This window comes from Cyrtonyx montezumae, unplaced genomic scaffold (genome assembly GCF_038088225.1).
Source record: "Cyrtonyx montezumae isolate F1298 unplaced genomic scaffold, pur_monq_1.0 scaffold_25, whole genome shotgun sequence".
In the NCBI taxonomy this organism is placed as follows: domain Eukaryota; kingdom Metazoa; phylum Chordata; class Aves; order Galliformes; family Odontophoridae; genus Cyrtonyx; species Cyrtonyx montezumae.
In genome coordinates, this window is record NW_027071992.1 from 98,436 (window position 1) to 117,451 (window position 19,016).

A 19,016-nucleotide genomic window follows, 5' to 3' on the forward strand; every position below is an offset into this window, starting at 1 on the left:
GGTCCAATCAGAAGACGCGAAGAGGGCAGCGCGCTGTCCTATTGGCGGGCGGCCCATGGCGAGATGGCGTGTTCGCCGCTCCTGATCGAGCCCCGCGCTGTGCGGCGTTAGCGGAGCGGTTGCCCTGGCGACGCAGATGGTGACGCGGCGCGGGCCGGGCGTGCCGGAGCGCTGCTATTGGCTGCGCGATCGGGCGATGGCGGTGGACGGCGCGTCCTGCCCCGATTGTCCTTGCCCGCGGTGGAGCAGCCGCCCCAGTTCGCCGCGCGGCGGGAGGGAAGCAGGAAGGGGTACTCTCGGCCGGGCGGTGAGCGGGGCAGGACCACGGGGGTGCGGTGCGGTGCGCGGCGTGGTAGGGGCAGTCCGACGTCGGGACGGCGCGGGGTCGCGCGGCGGCCCGGAAAACGGCCCTGAACGGTAGGCGGTGGCTGCTAGCGGCCCGGTCAGGGGCTCTTGAGTGAAGCCATGAGTTAGAGGGATAGCAGGCCGCTGCCCCGCGTCGGGCTGCGTAGAGCCCGGCGGTGCTGAGTCAGACTGGAGCTGCGAGCGGCGCCGCGCTGAGTGCTGCGGGGTGGGCGGACAGGGGCCAGCACCCGGCTCCCGCGGGGTGATGCTGCGAGCAGCGCTCCGGGATGCTCCAACGCTACTGCTCAGGCTTTGCGGGGATTGCTGCTCTTAGCTTTCGGGAGCTGCTTCCTTTTTTTTTTTTTTTTTTTTTTATTTTCCTTCGTTCTGTTTTGGTTCCCGGAATGATTTCCCTGAATCATCTGGTTGGACAACGAAAGGCACAGATAAGATTTACATAACGTCCTTTTACATCACACATTTGAAATCTAACAACAACAACAAAAAGCCAGTAGTGGTGAATTTCGGCTTAAATGTAACGTCTTGCTCATTTCTAGCTAAAAGTGTAGGAATAAAAATATTTTAATCGGACTCCAGAGCACGATCTGTCTGTATGCAGTGGCAGTTTTTTTCATGGAGGCTGTAAGGAGCCCTTCAGGTGAAGAGCTGCTGCCACTCAGTACAGCCCAGGATCAGCAGTGTGGCATCCTGTATTTCTCAGCAGTAATTAGTTAATTGTGAAACATTCACTGATTAAAAAAAAAAAAAAAAACCCGCCTAATTATTTTCATAGTCAAATAAATACATCTTCCCCTCCTTGATTTTTGTGACTCCATTTTACGCTTACTGGGGCGGGAGTCCTACTAGTTCTGCTTACAACCATAGGAAGTAATATTTGAAAGAAATACATACATATACATAAATACACACACACATGCACATATATATATATATGTGTTTAAATATATATATTCTCTCTGATTTTCCTAGACCTGGTAACATTTTGCTTCTTGTTTCTATGATTTCTGATATTGAAATTATTAGGAGTTGCATTTACGATCTTAAGGTTTTCAGTACTCTGTGCAGTTGTGTGAAAAGTAGTGTCTTTTATTTTCTCGTGTAATTCAAGCATGCTAGTATTTTAGTGGGATGTTACTAAGGCTTTTCTGGTTTTGCTTTTGTTCCACAGTCTCTGGCAGTGAGATATTACTATGACTCTGGCTTATTTTTGACTAAAAGATACTTTTCATGCTCCTGCTGAGAAATCATAGTTCCGCTGTAGTATGGTTTTGCAAGAACACACATTTATAAAATTATGTAAGTGATATTTGATGGGGAACAACAAGGAATGGCAGTTGACTGAATTTAAAAAAATAGCAAACAAAGCAACCTTTTTTTATTTGAGGGCTGTTCTTTCTTCCTTCTTTTCAAAGGGAACTAAATAATTTATTTGTAAGAAAATCAGTCCTCTTAATAATGTCCCCCATTGGGAACCCAGTTGGTTCCATCAGTGAAAAAAATTCTGCCTCATCTTCCCCTGGAACTAAATACAGTGGTGCTGCTGATGCTTGCCTGACTGATAATGTGGGGAGGAAGGCGGTCTGACAAGCAGGATGATTCTGGTGCCTTCAAGAGCACCAAGCGGACAGATTTGTCCAGATTTTTTTTTTTGTTTTCTGCCCTGAGTGACAGCTGTGTTCATGCAAAATTAAAAGTAGGAGAAATACTGTCTTCATGGAAGTCTGATGCATAAATTGTTTTGTGGTGACATAAAGGGATTTTTTAATCCATTTAAATGTGTTAATGTATAGAGCCCTCAGTCCTGTATGGAAGTCTCCACAGTGCTAGGTGTGTACTGACTTTCCATAGTTCAGTATTTATAAATACAAGTCAAACTACCATTTAAGTATCTCTGGGACTTTTGGTTATAGTTATATAGTTAACGTTCTTCATAAGGTTTTAGAAGCTGTTGATTTTGTGCTATGAGAAAGGCAACGTATTAATATATTTAAGATATGATTTTATGGCATTTTGTTTCTGTGCTATAAAACATGAGTAAATATTCCTGATGGACTGAGAGTCTTAAGGAACAGCACAGAGCAAACAGTTAAGGGTGCAGATTTTGTAACTGATGGAGCATTGGTGTTCTCCTTGTGTGAAGGGGAGCTGTTGTTATCCATTTAAAGCAAAGGGGATGATGAAATGCAACAGTAACCTGGGAATGGTTGTTGGTACAGTGAACTGCTGCAGAATACTGTAATCAAAAGGGATTTGTGTGTTTGGGGTAAAGAAAGATCTGTTTCAAATGGAATTAAATTACTGAATAAAGTAGAGAACATAAAATCAGAGGGAGATACTGTTGAGATATCTGTTCTTGAAATTGAGAATTACGAGCAATAGTTAGCTGCTGATTTATACAGTTATAATTAATATTTTTGTAGGAGCAGAAAGGAGTGACAGAATTTACTCAGTGTGGTGATGATGGAGACAGAGCAATGTCAAAATTGTCCAACAGCAGAAGATGCTGAGACGTTGCCATTAACTGAGAGTGAAGGAGAGTTGTTAATTAGATGCTTTAGAGAGATGAGTGAGATATGCGGAAATGGAAATAATGGAAAAAAAGAAATCAGGTTGAGAAGGCAGGAGCAGGTCATATTATCTTTCAGAAAACTATAAATAAATGTTTTAAAATGGAAAGTTGGAGAGTGAAGATGTTTCCCTTCTCATCTGTTTCTCAGCTGTTTTTGTATGAAACAAAATGGACTTTGACTTGTGGGAATTTCTAGAGCGCTGTGCTTTTCCCTTAAAGATCTAACTTGCTTATATGAAATACTCTTTTGTTGCAGGTTTGCTAACTGTGTTAAAGCGGTCCTGAAAATGTTGTCCAGACTCTTTCGAATGCATGGCCTTTTTGTGGCTTCTCATCCATGGGAAGTCATTGTGGGAACAGTGACTCTTACCATCTGTATGATGTCAATGAAGATGTTCACTGGGAATGATAAGATCTGTGGCTGGAATTATGAATGCCCAAAACTTGAAGAAGTAAGGATTTAAATTCATGCCATATTACTTAGCTGTTAATCGGTGAATCTGTGGTGCCCAGTGCCAGACGGCACAAACAGGAACTCAGGAGGTTCCCTCTGAACACCAAGCAGCACTTCTGTGGTGTGTGGAGGATGGAGCACTGGCACAGTGGCTGTGGAGTCTCCTCTTGGAGATCTTCAGAAGCTGCCTGTGCCTGGGCACCCTGCTCTGGGTATCTCTGCTTGAGCAGAGATTGGGCCAGGTGGACCCAGAGGTACCTGCCAGCCTCAGCCATTGAACAAGGATTTAATTCTGGGGGCAAGCTGTAACTGATATCTATTTTTATCCCTCTACCGCACCTCAAACACTTCGTTTTTTGTGTAGCTCCAAAACAGATTTTTGTTTGTTGTCATATTAAGACTCAATAGCAAGTTACTTCCATGTGCAAAATCTAACTAAACCCTTTTATGTTCCATGCAGGATGTTCTGAGCAGTGACATCATAATCCTGACAATCACGCGCTGTATAGCAATCCTTTATATATATTTCCAGTTTCAGAACCTAAGGCAACTCGGGTCAAAATACATTTTAGGTACTGTATCTGATTTTATGTATTATGTGTGCATTTAATCAGGATGTTATTGTTGTTTCTGTAAATCAGTAATCGATGTTAGAATATTAGTATTTACATACTGAACAGAGTTAGTATGATCTATGCAGAATATTTATTCTGCTGTCTAACCAAGAAAAGTATAGTTTTTAAGAAGGCTTGTGAAGAATTATATAAATTCTGGAATTGTAGTTCTTGAAATAACTTATTATGTGAAACTCAAGAAGGTTAGAGTTGGTAAGCTGGTTTCAGTGGTTACATATATATATATATACACATATATATATATATTTATACATTTATTGTGGGTTTTTTGGGAAATAAATGAGAAAGTTTATCACTTATATTTCTATATCTTCTATCACTTCCCAGCTCTGAGTGCTGTGGAAATCTTAGATTTCAGAATTCTTACAGAAAAAGCATCCGTATTAGTTTGTACCTCAGCTGCTGTTGATGTGGCCCTTTATTTCCATGACAATTAATATACAGTTATAGGGCTTTTTTTGTTTGTTTTGGTTTTGTTGCCCCCACTCTCAGTGTATATGTGGATATATTTAAAATATTTTTTCCCTTTTTTTCTTTTTTGAAGGTATTGCTGGTCTCTTCACAATCTTCTCAAGTTTTGTTTTTAGTACAGTGGTGATTCACTTCTTAGATAAAGAACTGACAGGTTTAAAGTAAGTAGTAAATGTGATTTCTTGCTTGAATTTTTTTTTCTGTAAAGTTCACACTTTAACATGCTTCCATTTGTGTATGTTTGTTTCTTCCCCAGCGAGGCTTTACCTTTCTTCCTCCTTCTAATTGATCTTTCAAGAGCAAGTGCACTTGCCAAATTTGCACTGAGCTCCAATTCACAGGTCAGTATTATTATTCATGTGATTCAACTTTTGAATTTAATGGTCAGAGATGAACAGTCCACATGGAGGAACATACATTTGAACGTGGTATTAGTGATATGCAAAAAGAATCAGATGCAGTTCAGGTTCTATATTCTGTGGTTTTACAAGTGAATAACAGTTCTGTACAACTAATGTGCAATAGTCATGTGAACTAACAATAGCTTGAATATAGGATTAGAATTTAAACATTGCTTATAGTTAGGGTAATGAATTTATAGTTCCTGGACCAGTAATGAATTTATAGTTCCTGGACCAGTGTCTTCCACAGTGCAGTTATTGATCTAAAATAAATAAATAAATTCTTAGGGCTCTGGGATACTATATAAATAGATGTCTAAAGTTATAATGCTAATGTGGGGAAAAAGCAAAATCTTACCAGAACAAACATGGCATTGTGTGTATGTAAACATTTTTGGTATAATTTTAATATCTCCTGGGAGATTCTTAAAAGCTGTCCAGATATGATCCTGGATGATCTGTACTAGGCATTTCAAGAAGGGAGGTTGAACCAGATGACCTCAAGATGCCCCTTCCAACCTCTGCTATTCACACCATGAAGAATCAACAGTACATTTTGCCCACTGTGTATTGGAATGATAATTCTTAATATTCTAAAACAAATCAGTTTAACTAGAAGTTATTTTATATGAACAAAATACTGTGCATGGTAATTGAAAGTAATAATTAGGCACTTTATAATAAAATATTATAGAAAATAATGATGCCTGCCTTATAAAGTCTTATCACTCTAATACCTGATTTACTAATCGTGTTATGTATGCTCCCTTTCTTCAGATTTTGTCTTCGGTGTAACATACAGAATTTTTTCCTTTCAGGATGAAGTGAGAGAAAATATTTCACGTGGTATGGCAATTTTAGGTCCTACATTTACACTGGATGCACTTGTGGAATGTCTTGTGATTGGAGTTGGTACGATGTCAGGTGAGCCATGAAGTCTTAAGGATCTGAACCTTTTCAGTTTAAAAATAAAATAAAAAAATAAAAGCTGATGAGATAGTGTTTCAAGTAGTAGGCGTGGGAAGTGGAATGACTTCATCTATTTATTTGAGCATTTTGGGGGGCAGGGGAGAGATGTGTGTTAATAAGCTGTTTTTAACTTTTGAATTACTTCTACTGCTGTATCTTTCATCTTTATTAAGGGAATTCTGTAATGCTATTATGCAGAAAAAGTCAATTATATTATGTCATACCATGCTCATGAAAGTGCAGGTGGGGCATGTATTTCCTGAACCCTTAATTGGTCATCTTTTACAAGGGATTTCAGTACATAATGCTGGCTTGCTACAATAAAGGGAGGAGTTTCAAACTTTCATTGTAAAGTTTTGAAATTTTAGTAAACTGTAATTATATCTACTTAGGTTTATGCTTCCAATATTTTGTTAAGTACCAGAGCTATATAGCATGCTTAGAATAAGCTAGTGCAAAATGATAGGGCTATGCTCTCATTCATATAAGCAGTTCTTTCTGTAATCTTTTTTTTTTTATGCTTCTGCCACACTTCTTCAAGTGTTCAAAGCCTATTAAAAAATGTTTCTTTTTTGAATGTAGGAGTTCGACAACTGGAAATTATGTGCTGCTTTGGCTGTATGTCTGTTCTTGCCAACTATTTTGTCTTCATGACCTTCTTTCCAGCTTGTGTGTCCTTGGTATTAGAGGTAAGACCCACTTAAAGATAACGTTAAATTTAGCATTCCGTTCTTGTAGGCTGATTTTTTTTTTTCTTTACTCAGGTATATGTCAGCATGTTTGTCTTCCTTTTGAAGTGAATAGAAGGGCATGAGAAATTACTGTACCTTAGCTGATGGATAGTATCTTGTTATTGCCACTGTAAATGAAGCTCAACAGTTTTGAGTTCTAAAGCACTGGAAAAAAAAAAGAAAAAAGAAAAAAACCAAAGTAGTTTAAATTAAAGAGTCTGGAGTTTCTCACTGTTTAAACCCCAATGCACTCTTAACTTTAAGCATTTGAGGAAGACTTTTCAGTATATTTTTATTTATTTATTTATTGTAAATGACCAAATAAAAATACAGCGTTGAAGATCACATGATCTTTTTTTTTGTTTTCTTGATTTTTCAAGTATTTACTGAGTGGGATTTAATTTTAATTTTTATTACTTCTCCAGCTTTCTCGAGAGAGCCGTGAAGGACGTCCTATATGGCAGCTGAGTCATTTTGCTCGTGTTCTGGAAGAGGAAGAAAATAAACCAAACCCTGTAACACAGAGGGTCAAAATGATTATGGTTTGTAGCTTTTTTTTTTTCCACCTGTCATTAAGGTATCAAGGCATCCTAGTTGAATGGATAAAACTTCTATGTTGTATAGGCGTTACTCAAGCTTACCTTGGTCATTTGTGATAACAGCCCTTGTTACACAGTCTGCATGTGCCATTTCTGTGTAAAACACAGCTTTTTCCTGCATATTACTTGAGCAAGAGGATGGATATGCTGGGATGAGTATAACTATCTTTTGAGGCATGAGAAACAAAATGTTTAATCTTAGTAGGTTAGATAACTAATTACATTTGGAAAATTAATACTTGTGTTTTGCTTTGTCTTTTTTAATGCAGTCACTGGGTTTGGTTCTTGTTCATGCACACAGTCGCTGGATAGCAGAACCAGCTTCTCAAAATGGTACAGCAGAAAATGCAGTAGGATTGGATGAGAATGCACCAAAGAGAATTGAACCTAATGTTTCACTGTGGCAGTTCTACCTTTCTCGGTAGGTCACTTCACAGAAAATGTATGTATTTCATTTAATGGGGGGTATTCACTAGTGCCCTCAAGCTGTTGGGTCTTAGGGTGCAATCCATAGTAAAATTGCATGGAAATGGAAATGACACTTCATAAGAAATACTTCAATATTACACTATTCCTCCAGACTCTTTAAAATAATAGGAAGGTGATGAGGAGCTGGCTGTACTGGATTGCATCCCAACACCATTTCTTTCTGTTAAGACTTTTCAGAGCACACTGGAAAGTATATTTTCTGTCTTCACTGGAATAATTACTTAGGCAGAGCTTCTGATTATTCACACACAAATGTGAATAGAGATCCATATTCCTGTTTCTTTTCCTTCAGTTCAACTGAAAACTGAGCAGCTGTGGTTCTGTATTATTTATTTTAGAACTATGTCTTACAAGAGATTTTTGCCTCACAGAAATTGAACTTCCATCATACTTACTATTTACAAGGGTTGATAATTGTTTGACTCTTTTTACCTTATGATGAGGAGGTAGGTGTTAAATGAATTTGGTTTAGCAGCTGAATGCTGACTAATTTTACAGGCATTTAACTTATTTTTAACTTTTTCTTTGAAGATTTAGTTTACTAACAGTGAATGAAATCTGGAGTACCTACGTTGTGAATAATACAAAAGAGTTAATGAGTTATTTCTCTACAATAACCTAGCATACTTGTGCCATGTTAGAAAATGTATTTTGACTGGAGTTTGATTTAGTGTATAAAAGATGATCATTAACTACTACACTTTCTAAACAGAGGGATATTAGAAGCTGTTATAAACACACATATAATGTATATCATACATTTACATTTACTTATTGTTTTTTGTCTTTTTTGTAGAATGGCCAGTATGGATATTGAACAAGTAATCACTCTCGGCTTAGCCCTTCTCCTTGCAGTGAAATACATTTTCTTTGAACAAGCAGAGACTGAATCCACACTTTCATTGAAGAATCCCATAACATCTCCTGTGGTGGTCCAGAAAAAGGTCCCTGAGAATTGCTGCAGGAAACAGTCTGGTCTTTTGAAAAACAGTCAGAAATCTAACATAGTAGAAGAGGCTTTTGTTGCTAAAGATGGAAATGGTAAGTTTTAGCATCATAGTCTGAAGTCTGTTGCTGAACATGTGCAACAAATAGGGAAATCTATGTTAGCATATTTTTTTTGGAAATAAATCTTAAGGTTTTTTTAAACCAAGATGCATTTCAATTGTCTTTGTGCAGCTGAAGTCATAAAGCCTGTGTTAGCAGAGTCATCAACCAAAGCTACATTTGTAGTTGGCAGCAGCAGTAACTCTGTGGAAATTTCATCAGCTCTTAATAAAAAAGAGGAAGAAATTGAGTTACCTAAAGAACCTCGTTCTATTGAGGAATGTGTTCGCATACTTGGAAATACAGAGGTATGGAAAAAGAAGTTGTTTTTCCTCTTGTCTTTTTTTTTTTTTTTTAATCTTCTATGACAAAATCTGATTTAAGAATAGCAGTTCATTTTCTAGCTTTTAAATGATCTTGATGATTATAATGTCAGTGAATGCTATGGTATTAATAACTAGCAGGGGGAAGGAAGCAAACAAAACCCTTTCAGAAGTCATTTCTGCAGCAGTCAATTTCCATTCTTTTTTTTTTTTTTTTTTTCTCTTTAATGAGATGTGGAAACCAGGTAGGTGCACATGTTTTGAAGCTGTAAGTGAAAAGTCTTCTATTAGGGACAGAGAGAGAATCATAAGTTGGAACTAGGAACAGAAGAGGCAACTTCATTATTCATGATTTATCAAGTGCTTTAAGCTTCTTTGTTTGCTTAACTTGGTGCCTGAGTAAAAGCCTTTACATTAGGCTAGGATGTACAGTTTGTTCCATTAGATAGGATATGATGATGTGAAAGTAAAGTTACCCTCTTTCGTATGGGAGCATTTAAAAGGATTTTCACTATCAGGAACTGTATTTCCCCATCCTTTTATGTTTACAGAAGGGAGCAAAATTCCTTACTGATGCTGAAGTTATCAGCTTAGTTAATGCAAAGCATATTCCTGCATACAAACTGGAAACCCTGATGGAAACTCAGGAGCGAGGAGTGTCCATTCGCCGACAAATTTTATCTCAGAAACTCCCTGAACCCTCATCTTTGCAATACCTTCCATATAGGAATTATAATTATTCTCTGGTGAGTAAAAGGCGGACAAGTAAAAATTGCTGTTGAAACCATTTTCAAAATCTTTGAAACATGTGCTCAGTGTGATGGATGTGAACTAACAATGAGCTTGGTCAAAATAAATGCTTTAAAAATATATATATATGTGCCAACGTAAGGCATTTCCTTAATATTTTCCAGTCTAGAGAGATACGTTAGTTGTGTAGCTTACCCTAAAAATAATTCCAAGATACGCAGTTGCTTTATCTCAAAATGCATAATTATAGCAATACTGAGCATGTGTTCAGCTGGGTAAAATGTTACCTTGAGCCTAAGCTACACTGGAAGTTTATTTAAAATTAATTTAACAGTAAAATTTTAACAGCATTTAAGTCTTGGTTACATTCAGTAGATCTTTCAAATGTTTGATTTTAACAGTATAAACTATTGATAACTTCTGCAGTTAGGAACTTTCTGAGTTAGGAATTGTTTGCTTTAGTGGAAGGGTTGTAGGTTGTTAGCTAAGATACCTTGTTGTAGTCACATACAGAGTATGCAGCATGCTGCCGAGCAAATTTAATGATAACTCTATGTATTATTTTTGCAAGGTTTTAGGAGCTTGCTGTGAGAACGTGATTGGATATATGCCTATTCCTGTAGGCGTAGCAGGACCACTGTATCTGGACAACAAAGAGTTTCAGGTTCCGATGGCAACAACAGAAGGATGTCTTGTGGCAAGCACAAATAGAGGATGTAGAGCAATATGTGTAAGTACTGCATGACAAGCTTGAAGACTTATTATAACACAAAATAGGTTTGGGGACAATATAAGGAATATATTTGACTTGCTAGGAATTTGTTTTCAGCAATCTTACTTTGTTTCCTTTCTGCTTTCATTTTTAGCTTGGTGGAGGAGCAAGGAGCCGCATTCTAGCGGATGGGATGACTCGAGGACCTGTTGTAAGGCTGCCCACTGCTTGCCGGGCTGCAGAAGTGAAAGCTTGGCTTGAAAGCCCTGAGGGCTTTAAAATAGTGAAAGAAGCTTTTGACAGCACAAGTAGGTTAGTACAGTGGTTATTGTGAACTTATTTCCTGATATAAGACTTCTGTGGACAGCAGAGAGCTCCTGAGAGCATCTGCATGCTGCAGTTCAAAAAACTGCATTTTCATTTTGGCTCTCCCATGTCATGTGAATTTTAAGAAACTGAAAGTAACTGGCTGTAGGACAAGACTGGTGATGCATGTTTTACAATGATCAGTAATGAACAACTGGATAACAGCAACAAATACCCATGTAGCATCTGTTACTTAGTGCATTACTTATTTTTGTTTAAGCATTCTAAAGTAAACATTAAAGCTTACTTGTGTTCTTAGTAGCACCATACTATAAATAATTTCAAATTTGGAATCTAACCTTTCTGGAAACCTTGTTAATATAGAGATTCCAGAGAATACAGCATAAGCTAATGCTAGAAACAGAATGTTTAAAAGTATAAAGCTATATTAAGAGTTAGTTTATTTCAAGCCCTGGAGTTTCTTCAAAGACGAACGATTACTTGATTATTTTATGAGGATTTAGAGATTTACTTACCAGTTAGGTTTCTTATTGACCTTACAATTGTCTGCAAGGATATGCTTATATTGGTGAGAGTCAGCTTGTGCTGCTCTTTCTATGCAGTGTTTCTCAGTTCTTGTTTGACTGGCCCTTGCTCTGACTGAATAAAGTTTTGGTTTGTGAGACTTGCATCGCTGTTGAAAAGGAAGATGTTTTGCCTTGCTGTAAAAATGTCTTAAACATTTTCAAAGCCTGTATTGTTAGTTTGTACTTGACAGTCAGATGTTTTAGGAAGTACAAACAAGGCAAATGTTTTAGTACTCTGGGATATTTTACTTCATTAAGTGGAGGAGTGAACAACATAAATAGACAGTAAACACTTCTAGGAGGAGAGCACTTAGAAGTATTTGATTGAGAGAACTGTACACATGGTAGCTGAAGGCTTTTCCTGTGCCAAGGGAGTAGGAATACGAATTGCAGATAGTGCTGTTAACTACACTGTGCTATGATTTCAGTGTCATTTTGTTGCTTAAAATCCTCAAGGGACTGAACTGCTTCTAAGTGATCACTACATTATCCTTGCAGGTTTGCCCGCTTGCAAAAACTTCTCATCAGCCTGGCTGGTCGGAACCTTTATATTCGTTTTCAATCCAAAACAGGGGATGCAATGGGAATGAATATGATTTCAAAAGTAAGGCTCAGTCTTCTTAGTAAATGTGTATTTCTTTTAAAAATAATAATAAAAAAAAATTGTATGCTAATAATCTGTAACTACCTGGCATGGGAAAACAAAGAGAAAGAAGATGCAACACTCTTTGCAGTGCTATAAAATAAGAAAACTGCTTGAACTCAATGAATATAAACAAGAATACAATGAGAACAATACAAGAAAAATGCATTAGAGTAACTTCAGTTTTTCTTTTTTTCTTTTTTTTTTTTTTTTAAGAAGATATTCTGGATAATATAGAATTTAAGCTGCATACTCTGTTGCATTAGGCCAAATATGTTATCCATTAGTTAACCTATTACTATGTTCATCATGTTTGTAAATAATGAATGATGGATCTGGTGAGTAGAAGAAGGGCAGTGTAGTCTATTTTTTTTATTTTGCTGTTTTCCAAATGTGAGTATGGGAGAACTATAGGCATGTTTTATGGTGTATTTCAGCAGGCAGCTAAACACCACAAAGCTGTTTGTTCACTCCCCTCCTCTCAGTGGAATAGGGGAGAGAATTTGGAGAAAAAATTAAAACTCAAGAGATAGAAACTAATTTATTAAGACAGAAAGGAAGAGAAATAATGGTGATGATGGGTGATGATGATAACGTATGTGTATTTACAAAACAAGTGATGTACACACAGTGGCTTACCACCACAATAGCTGGTTGATGCCAGGTCCTGAGCAGCAACTGGCTCTCCACTCCTCTGGCCAACTCCTCCCTGTTTTGTAGTTTTTTCACATGGTATCGTATGTTACAGAACATCCCTTTGATCAGTTTATGTCAGCTGTGCTGGGTCTCTTGCCTCTGAGCTCCTGTGCCTCCCAAGCTATCACTGGCAGAATAGTAAAAGAAGCTGCATAACTGAAGGTCTTGGCTTCGTGCAGTGCTTCTCAACAACAACAAAAGCATTACTGTGTTATCATCATTGTTTGTTTTCCTAGTATTGTGTCATATCATACACTGAAGAAAATCAACTCTGTCCACCTGATATGAGGACATTACACATAGGATGCATTGTATTGTTTGAGATAGGTTTTGATATGGACTGCTGTTGCTGTATAACGTGCTCTCTTCAGACCTAGTACTAAGTGCAGCAGACTTTTACTCTGTTTTCCTAGTATAGAGAAACTCTTTCTTCCTGCATCCAAAATGACTTCCTTTCATGTCTGTCATGGCTGATTTAGTTTTGTTGAACATGTAAACATTCGCTTGGAATGTGTCCAGAGAATCCACATGCACTGGCAAGGACTCAGTGTTGTTTATAAAGTATTTCCATGTAATTCTGTAATTTCGATTACAGAAAGGATGGTGGTCATGCTACCATTTTTGCCTGTTCAATATTATTTCTGGGAGTCTTGTTCATTTCTTCAGCTGTAATTAGTGATCTGATGAGGCTTAATTCAATCTTACTGTTGAGGTGTGCTTAAGTAGCTTGTTTTACAACCATAATTGATACATCAGCCATTTATGGTATCTGCTGTTAACAGGGCACTGAAAAAGCACTGGCAAGGTTGAATGAAGAGTTTCCTGATCTCCAGGTTATAGCTATCAGTGGTAACTACTGTACAGACAAAAAGCCCGCTGCTATAAATTGGATAGAAGGAAGAGGGAAGTCTGTTGTCTGTGAAGCAGTCATTCCAGCCAAGGTTGTTAAAGAAGTAAGTGTCTGCTTTATTGTAATTTGCTCATGAAAATACATACATTTTATGCAGTTAAATCATAGCTTTGTTCCATGTCAGGATGGTTACTACAAGAATTTTCATATTACTGCTGTGCAATTAATCACTTCTCCTGAGATCCTCTTAGCAGTATGTATTTTTTTCCTTTCAGTGTTCTAAAATAATGTGCTATACACTTAATAATGACAGTCCACTTGAAGACGTTATTGCTTTTTTTCCTTTGAAAGGTTATGTCAAAACTTGATAGCTTTTAAAGTGAAGTCAGTAATTTTGATCATTTTCACTTATTTCTTCTCTCTTGCACAAGCTTGGCGTTCTTTTTGAAATCCAGATTCCCCTTACTGCAGGGAAAACTGATAATTGTGAGGTTTCACTTAATTCCAAAGCTTCCTTAGCTTCATGCCTGACGAAGCTCCATCACCTTCATGCAGTGCCACACCTTCATATACAGCGCAGTCCTAGCTGGCAAACATAATCATAAACATAAAAAAGTTGTAAGAGCCATCTTAAAATCACCTTCTGCTCCAGATAGAAAGATTTGACTCTGTGTGAAACCAAATCCATTGCATATTACCCTGCTTCCAGCGTTGGCCAACACCAATATCCAGGGAGGACTTTATTACACCTTACTCAGAATACACCAACTTGTTCAGGATTTTCTGAATTATGTATGGTGGGGGGATTTTGTTTTGTTTTCTGATGATTTTGCTCAATTACTTGTTTGGTCCCTTTTGTAAATTTATGTAAAACTTCTAGCACAGATTTACCAGTGGAATTTTCCAGGGCAGGTATACCTCTTGTGGAAAAACTGCCTCCTTTTGTTGATTTAATTTGAAGATGGGAACAGAGTTGGACACAGTATTCAAATGTGTGTGGTCTTAATTTTATCTTTTGCTTTTATTTCATATTTTCATCAGTATTGCACACTTTGTGCGTATTTGTCATCACTTGCTATTCCACTGAATATAGTTTAAATTTGCTCACAGTATAATTTTGTTTGCCTTCTTTGATCATTTTAATACTGAATTGTTGCAAATGTTTTATCGGAGTCTTTCAAAATGATATGGCATACCAGTCCATTATTACTGTGTACAGTACTTATTTTCTCACGCACCAGTATTGTTTGTATTTTAAACTCTTCAGTTGAGCTCCATATTCTTTTGCTGAACAACATGGAGAGAAAGGGTTTACTAACTGGAACAACTTGGAAGAAAAATTGCTATAACGTTTGGGTAATGCTCCCAAATTGGTTTGTTTGTTCCAATTGGAAACAGAGTAGGTAGTTGATGAACTTCTCTTAGAGATGTATGCAAGTCCAAGCTGACTGCTCCTTTGTTATTTGAATAAACACTCTGCATGTGAAGAGTCTCCTTTTGAACAAAACAAGTATCTATGGTAGAGTCAGATTCCATTTGGAAGCAAACAAGGGGCTATGGGAGGAAGCTTATTAACATGGAACAGGGTATTTCTACTCCTGCTTAAGGAATGGTGTATCACTTTGTTTAGGTACTGAAGACAACTACAGAAGATATAGTTGAAGTGAATATAAACAAAAATTTGGTGGGCTCTGCTATGGCTGGTAGCATAGGTGGCTACAATGCGCACGCAGCAAACATTGTTACAGCTATCTACATTGCCTGTGGTCAGGTAAGTTTGTTTTATGCCAAATCAGATTTTCTTTAGCTTGTAATCCTTAACTGAAACACTTTGAGTGCGTTTTTTTTTTCTTTTTTTTCTTTTCTCCTTCTGGACCTAAAGGATGCTGCGCAGAATGTTGGCAGCTCTAACTGCATCACTTTGATGGAGCGTACTGGTTCCACCAATGAAGACCTGTATATCAGCTGCACAATGCCATCTATAGAAATAGGGACTGTTGGAGGAGGCACCAACTTGCTACCACAGCAGGCCTGTTTGCAGGTACAGGGCAAAAAGTTTGCAGCAAATTGTCTTCTTAAATAAAAACCTGCTTTTGTAATGTGTTGTTGTGGTAACAGCCCTCTTGAATCCTGGTGGGTTTGATATGAAAACACTAGATTTATCTAATTAATTATTTCCATGCTTTTAAAGCTTAAAATTATTAATAAAGAGACTTAAAGCTACTTGATTGGATTAAATTTGGAAATACTTTACTATTAAAATGTACTGTAAGTTGACTTGGTTTTCATCATATAACATTGCATATTCTGCCCTCCAGATGTTAGGAGTTCAAGGTGCAAGCCAAGACAACCCTGGTGAAAATGCCCGCCAGCTTGCTAAAATTGTGTGTGCTACAGTGATGGCTGGGGAGTTATCGCTAATGGCAGCTCTTGCAGCTGGGCATCTAGTCAAAAGCCACATGATCCACAACAGGTAACAAGTACAGAACTTCAGCTTTCTCTGCTGCTTTGCCCTTTTTTCAAGTACACAAAATTCGGTAATGATTACATTACTATTTGTAACATAAAACAGGAGCCTATCGTTTCAACCTACCTGATGTGGTTATTTTTATATTCTTACCAGGTCAAAAATAAATCTACAAGATCTCCAAGGAACCTGCTCTAAGAAGGCAGCTTGAATACTAAAGCAGCTTTGAAATGAAGCAACTGACAGGAGTAAAGGGGAAAAAATAATATAATCTGTGAAGCTCAGAATGAAAATCACCTTCAAGTCATTGATTTCCATGGACAATAAACTAAGAAATAATGGACTTGTGTGAGACTACTTATGCCTTTCATGTTCTTCAGTGATTAGAGATGACTTCATGAAACGAAGTGTTGTCAGCTGTCTTAAATATAGTTTTGGAATTCTTACTCTTATGCATCATTTTCTGGGTCAGACACATGTTTTTACAGGTTGAGATTATTTTGACATATAAACTGGTAATTACGAAGGTGAAATATGATATGTACTTTGTACAGTTTTTTGTTGTTTTGTTGCTTTGGGGTTTTTTTTCTTGGGGGGAAAGAGGGTGTTGATTGATGGTTTTTGTTTGTCTAACCTTGGCTTTAACGCATTGGTCCTTTTGAGGCGATGGCAAACCTAATTGTTTTCCATGAATTCCCAGTTTTAATCTTGTTAAAATGTTAAAGTTAGGTCGTATGCTCTGAGACGATTTTTGTCAGATCACATTAGCCCTACAGAAACCTCTGTCTATTTATAGTACTTAATTTTCTGCAGCTAAGCAACATTCAATGGTTGTCTTCACAATTTAGATTATTACTTTAAGAAGAGCTTGTGACCTACAAAGTGCTGAACTGTTGAGTTATAATGTATACTGAAGTAGGAAAAAGCAGTGTCTTAACCGTTCTGTCATTTAGTTCAGGTACAAAAAAAAATGTTGAAACTCATTTTTTGTCAGAGAGCTCAATAATTCAAACAAGTGCAGTTTCCTGTGGTTTTTGGGTAGGAATGCATTCAAACAGCAAGAGTCAGTAACAGATGTTTACATTTCTCTTAAAAGAAGTCTCTTAAGGTGCAGTATGCTTGCATATTACTAATATTTTTTTGTTCCTGGTGTTTGACACTTACTCCCCAGGAGTTGGTGTGTATCCACTGCTTACACTGAGATAAATGAAGTCAGAAAATCACACTGTTCTTTAATACTGCAGGGTTGTTTTTTTTTTTTTAATGTTTTAATTCCTTATAAACTTTTTGAGGGATATTTATTTTAAGTTTTTCCTTTTTTTTTTTAATGGAAAGTACTAATTAAGAGAATTCAGTGAAATTACATGCTAATGCAACAGATTTTGTATTAAAATTCTGTACTTGGACCAGTGAAGCAGTCTCAGGTGTTATTAATGTAATATAGAAAACACAGGTGTATTCTAGTTCGATTCACCCTCTGGAAGATTGCTGTTAGTATCACCCTGTCTCGCTGATCACGGGAGGAAAATTTGTCCACGTGGTTGTTGATGTTCTTTGGGGGGAGGAGGGGTGTGGGTGGCAGATGGGTGGATTGACTAGATGGGTTTCTTACCAGGATGTGGTGGTACTTCTAAAAGAGTGGCTAGCAGAGGTGCTCTTTAAAGTACAAATTCAGTATAGTTCATTGGGTTGTTTTGTAGTACATCAACAAATCAATATTATTGTAGTGAGCTCATAAAGCTTCTGTAAGCATGAAGTCATGCTACATGCCAGATATGCTCTGATAGCATGTAAATATCATGAACATGTATCTCCCTGCAGTATTGGTGTTAATAGCTGCCATTTCATTTAAGGGAGAACTACTTTATCTTCATTCAGTGAGCTTAATTTAAAGTAACACTGTACTGGCAATAAATGGTGTCTCAGTGTTCCTTTTGGTGGATTTAACTGACATTCTGTCTTGCAGAATAATCATTTTGTATTATTATTACTAAACTGTGTACATTTTGGTACAGAACTACTTCAGTTTCAGTAAAACAATCCCAAACTTGCTGGCTTAATTGTGGTACTTTAAGATGACCTCCTCATGTAGTGATACAACTTTGCAATCAACCTGCAAGGTTAAGGAAAGCTCTGTCAAGCGTACAGTACTGAAGACAGTGGGTATGTGATACCAGAACTTCTCACCTGTATTGCAGAAGCCTTTTTGCATTTATTCCCTTTAAAGTTGAATTATGCATTTTGCCCAAACGGCAGAGCTCTCACTTCAGCATTAACCAGACAGACAGGCCTCAAGAGAAGGTACTGTTGTCCTATCTTCCAGAAAATTGTACAACTGCACTTCTGGCAGTTCCTTGCAAGTCCACCACAGCAAAAGCTTCAAAGGCTTTTTTTTTTTTTTTTCATCAGGAAAGGATCTCTAGTTGGAGATCCCTTCTTTCTGTAGTTTTTCCCCTGTGAGCCTCAATCTTCAGAGATGGGTGAGCATTTCTCTTTGTATTGGTTGTCTCTTTTCCATCCTGATAATCTTTCTACCATCTATAAAATACTGGCTAACAATACCGTTTGGTATTATTCATTTAGTTAACTTCACCCATTATGCTTATCTATTATTGTGCATTTCCTTGAAAAGATTTAAAAAAAGGCACTTATTATTTATTTATATGTACTATTACTTTCCCCCCCCTGTGGTTCAACACCCATGTTTAATATCGGCTGTGTCCTTTGGCCTCTAATTGAACAGACAATGCAGTCTGATTTTTTTCTCAGTCCTTGCAGCTCTACAGCTTTTACACCAGAATCAGGGGTTATTATTTTGTAGTTGGCAGGAAATTAAAGAAAGCACAGGACTCCTATTCCATTGCATGCAGTAGAGTATTTCGACATCACCACAGAATTAGTGCAGCCCAATTATTTCAGTACAAGGAGTCCTGCTTGGTTTGAGTCTTTGG

General features: G+C 37.5%; 1 protein-coding gene across 1 annotated transcript; it reads left to right on the forward strand.

The window, feature by feature from the left end:
• The first annotated feature begins 226 nt into the window (after window positions 1–226).
• HMGCR (3-hydroxy-3-methylglutaryl-CoA reductase) lies at window positions 227–16,603 on the forward strand. Its single transcript, XM_065739740.1, has 20 exons — window positions 227–307; window positions 3,192–3,387; window positions 3,850–3,961; window positions 4,569–4,656; window positions 4,752–4,836; window positions 5,715–5,820; window positions 6,448–6,554; window positions 7,022–7,138; window positions 7,465–7,616; window positions 8,481–8,725; window positions 8,864–9,039; window positions 9,606–9,800; window positions 10,376–10,534; window positions 10,671–10,828; window positions 11,908–12,013; window positions 13,531–13,701; window positions 15,229–15,369; window positions 15,481–15,639; window positions 15,917–16,071; window positions 16,222–16,603. The coding sequence occupies exons 2-20, from the start codon at window positions 3,223–3,225 to the stop codon at window positions 16,274–16,276; spliced, it is 2,652 nt and encodes an 883-aa protein (XP_065595812.1). The 5' UTR covers window positions 227–307; window positions 3,192–3,222; the 3' UTR covers window positions 16,277–16,603.
• The last annotated feature ends 2,413 nt before the right edge of the window (window positions 16,604–19,016 follow it).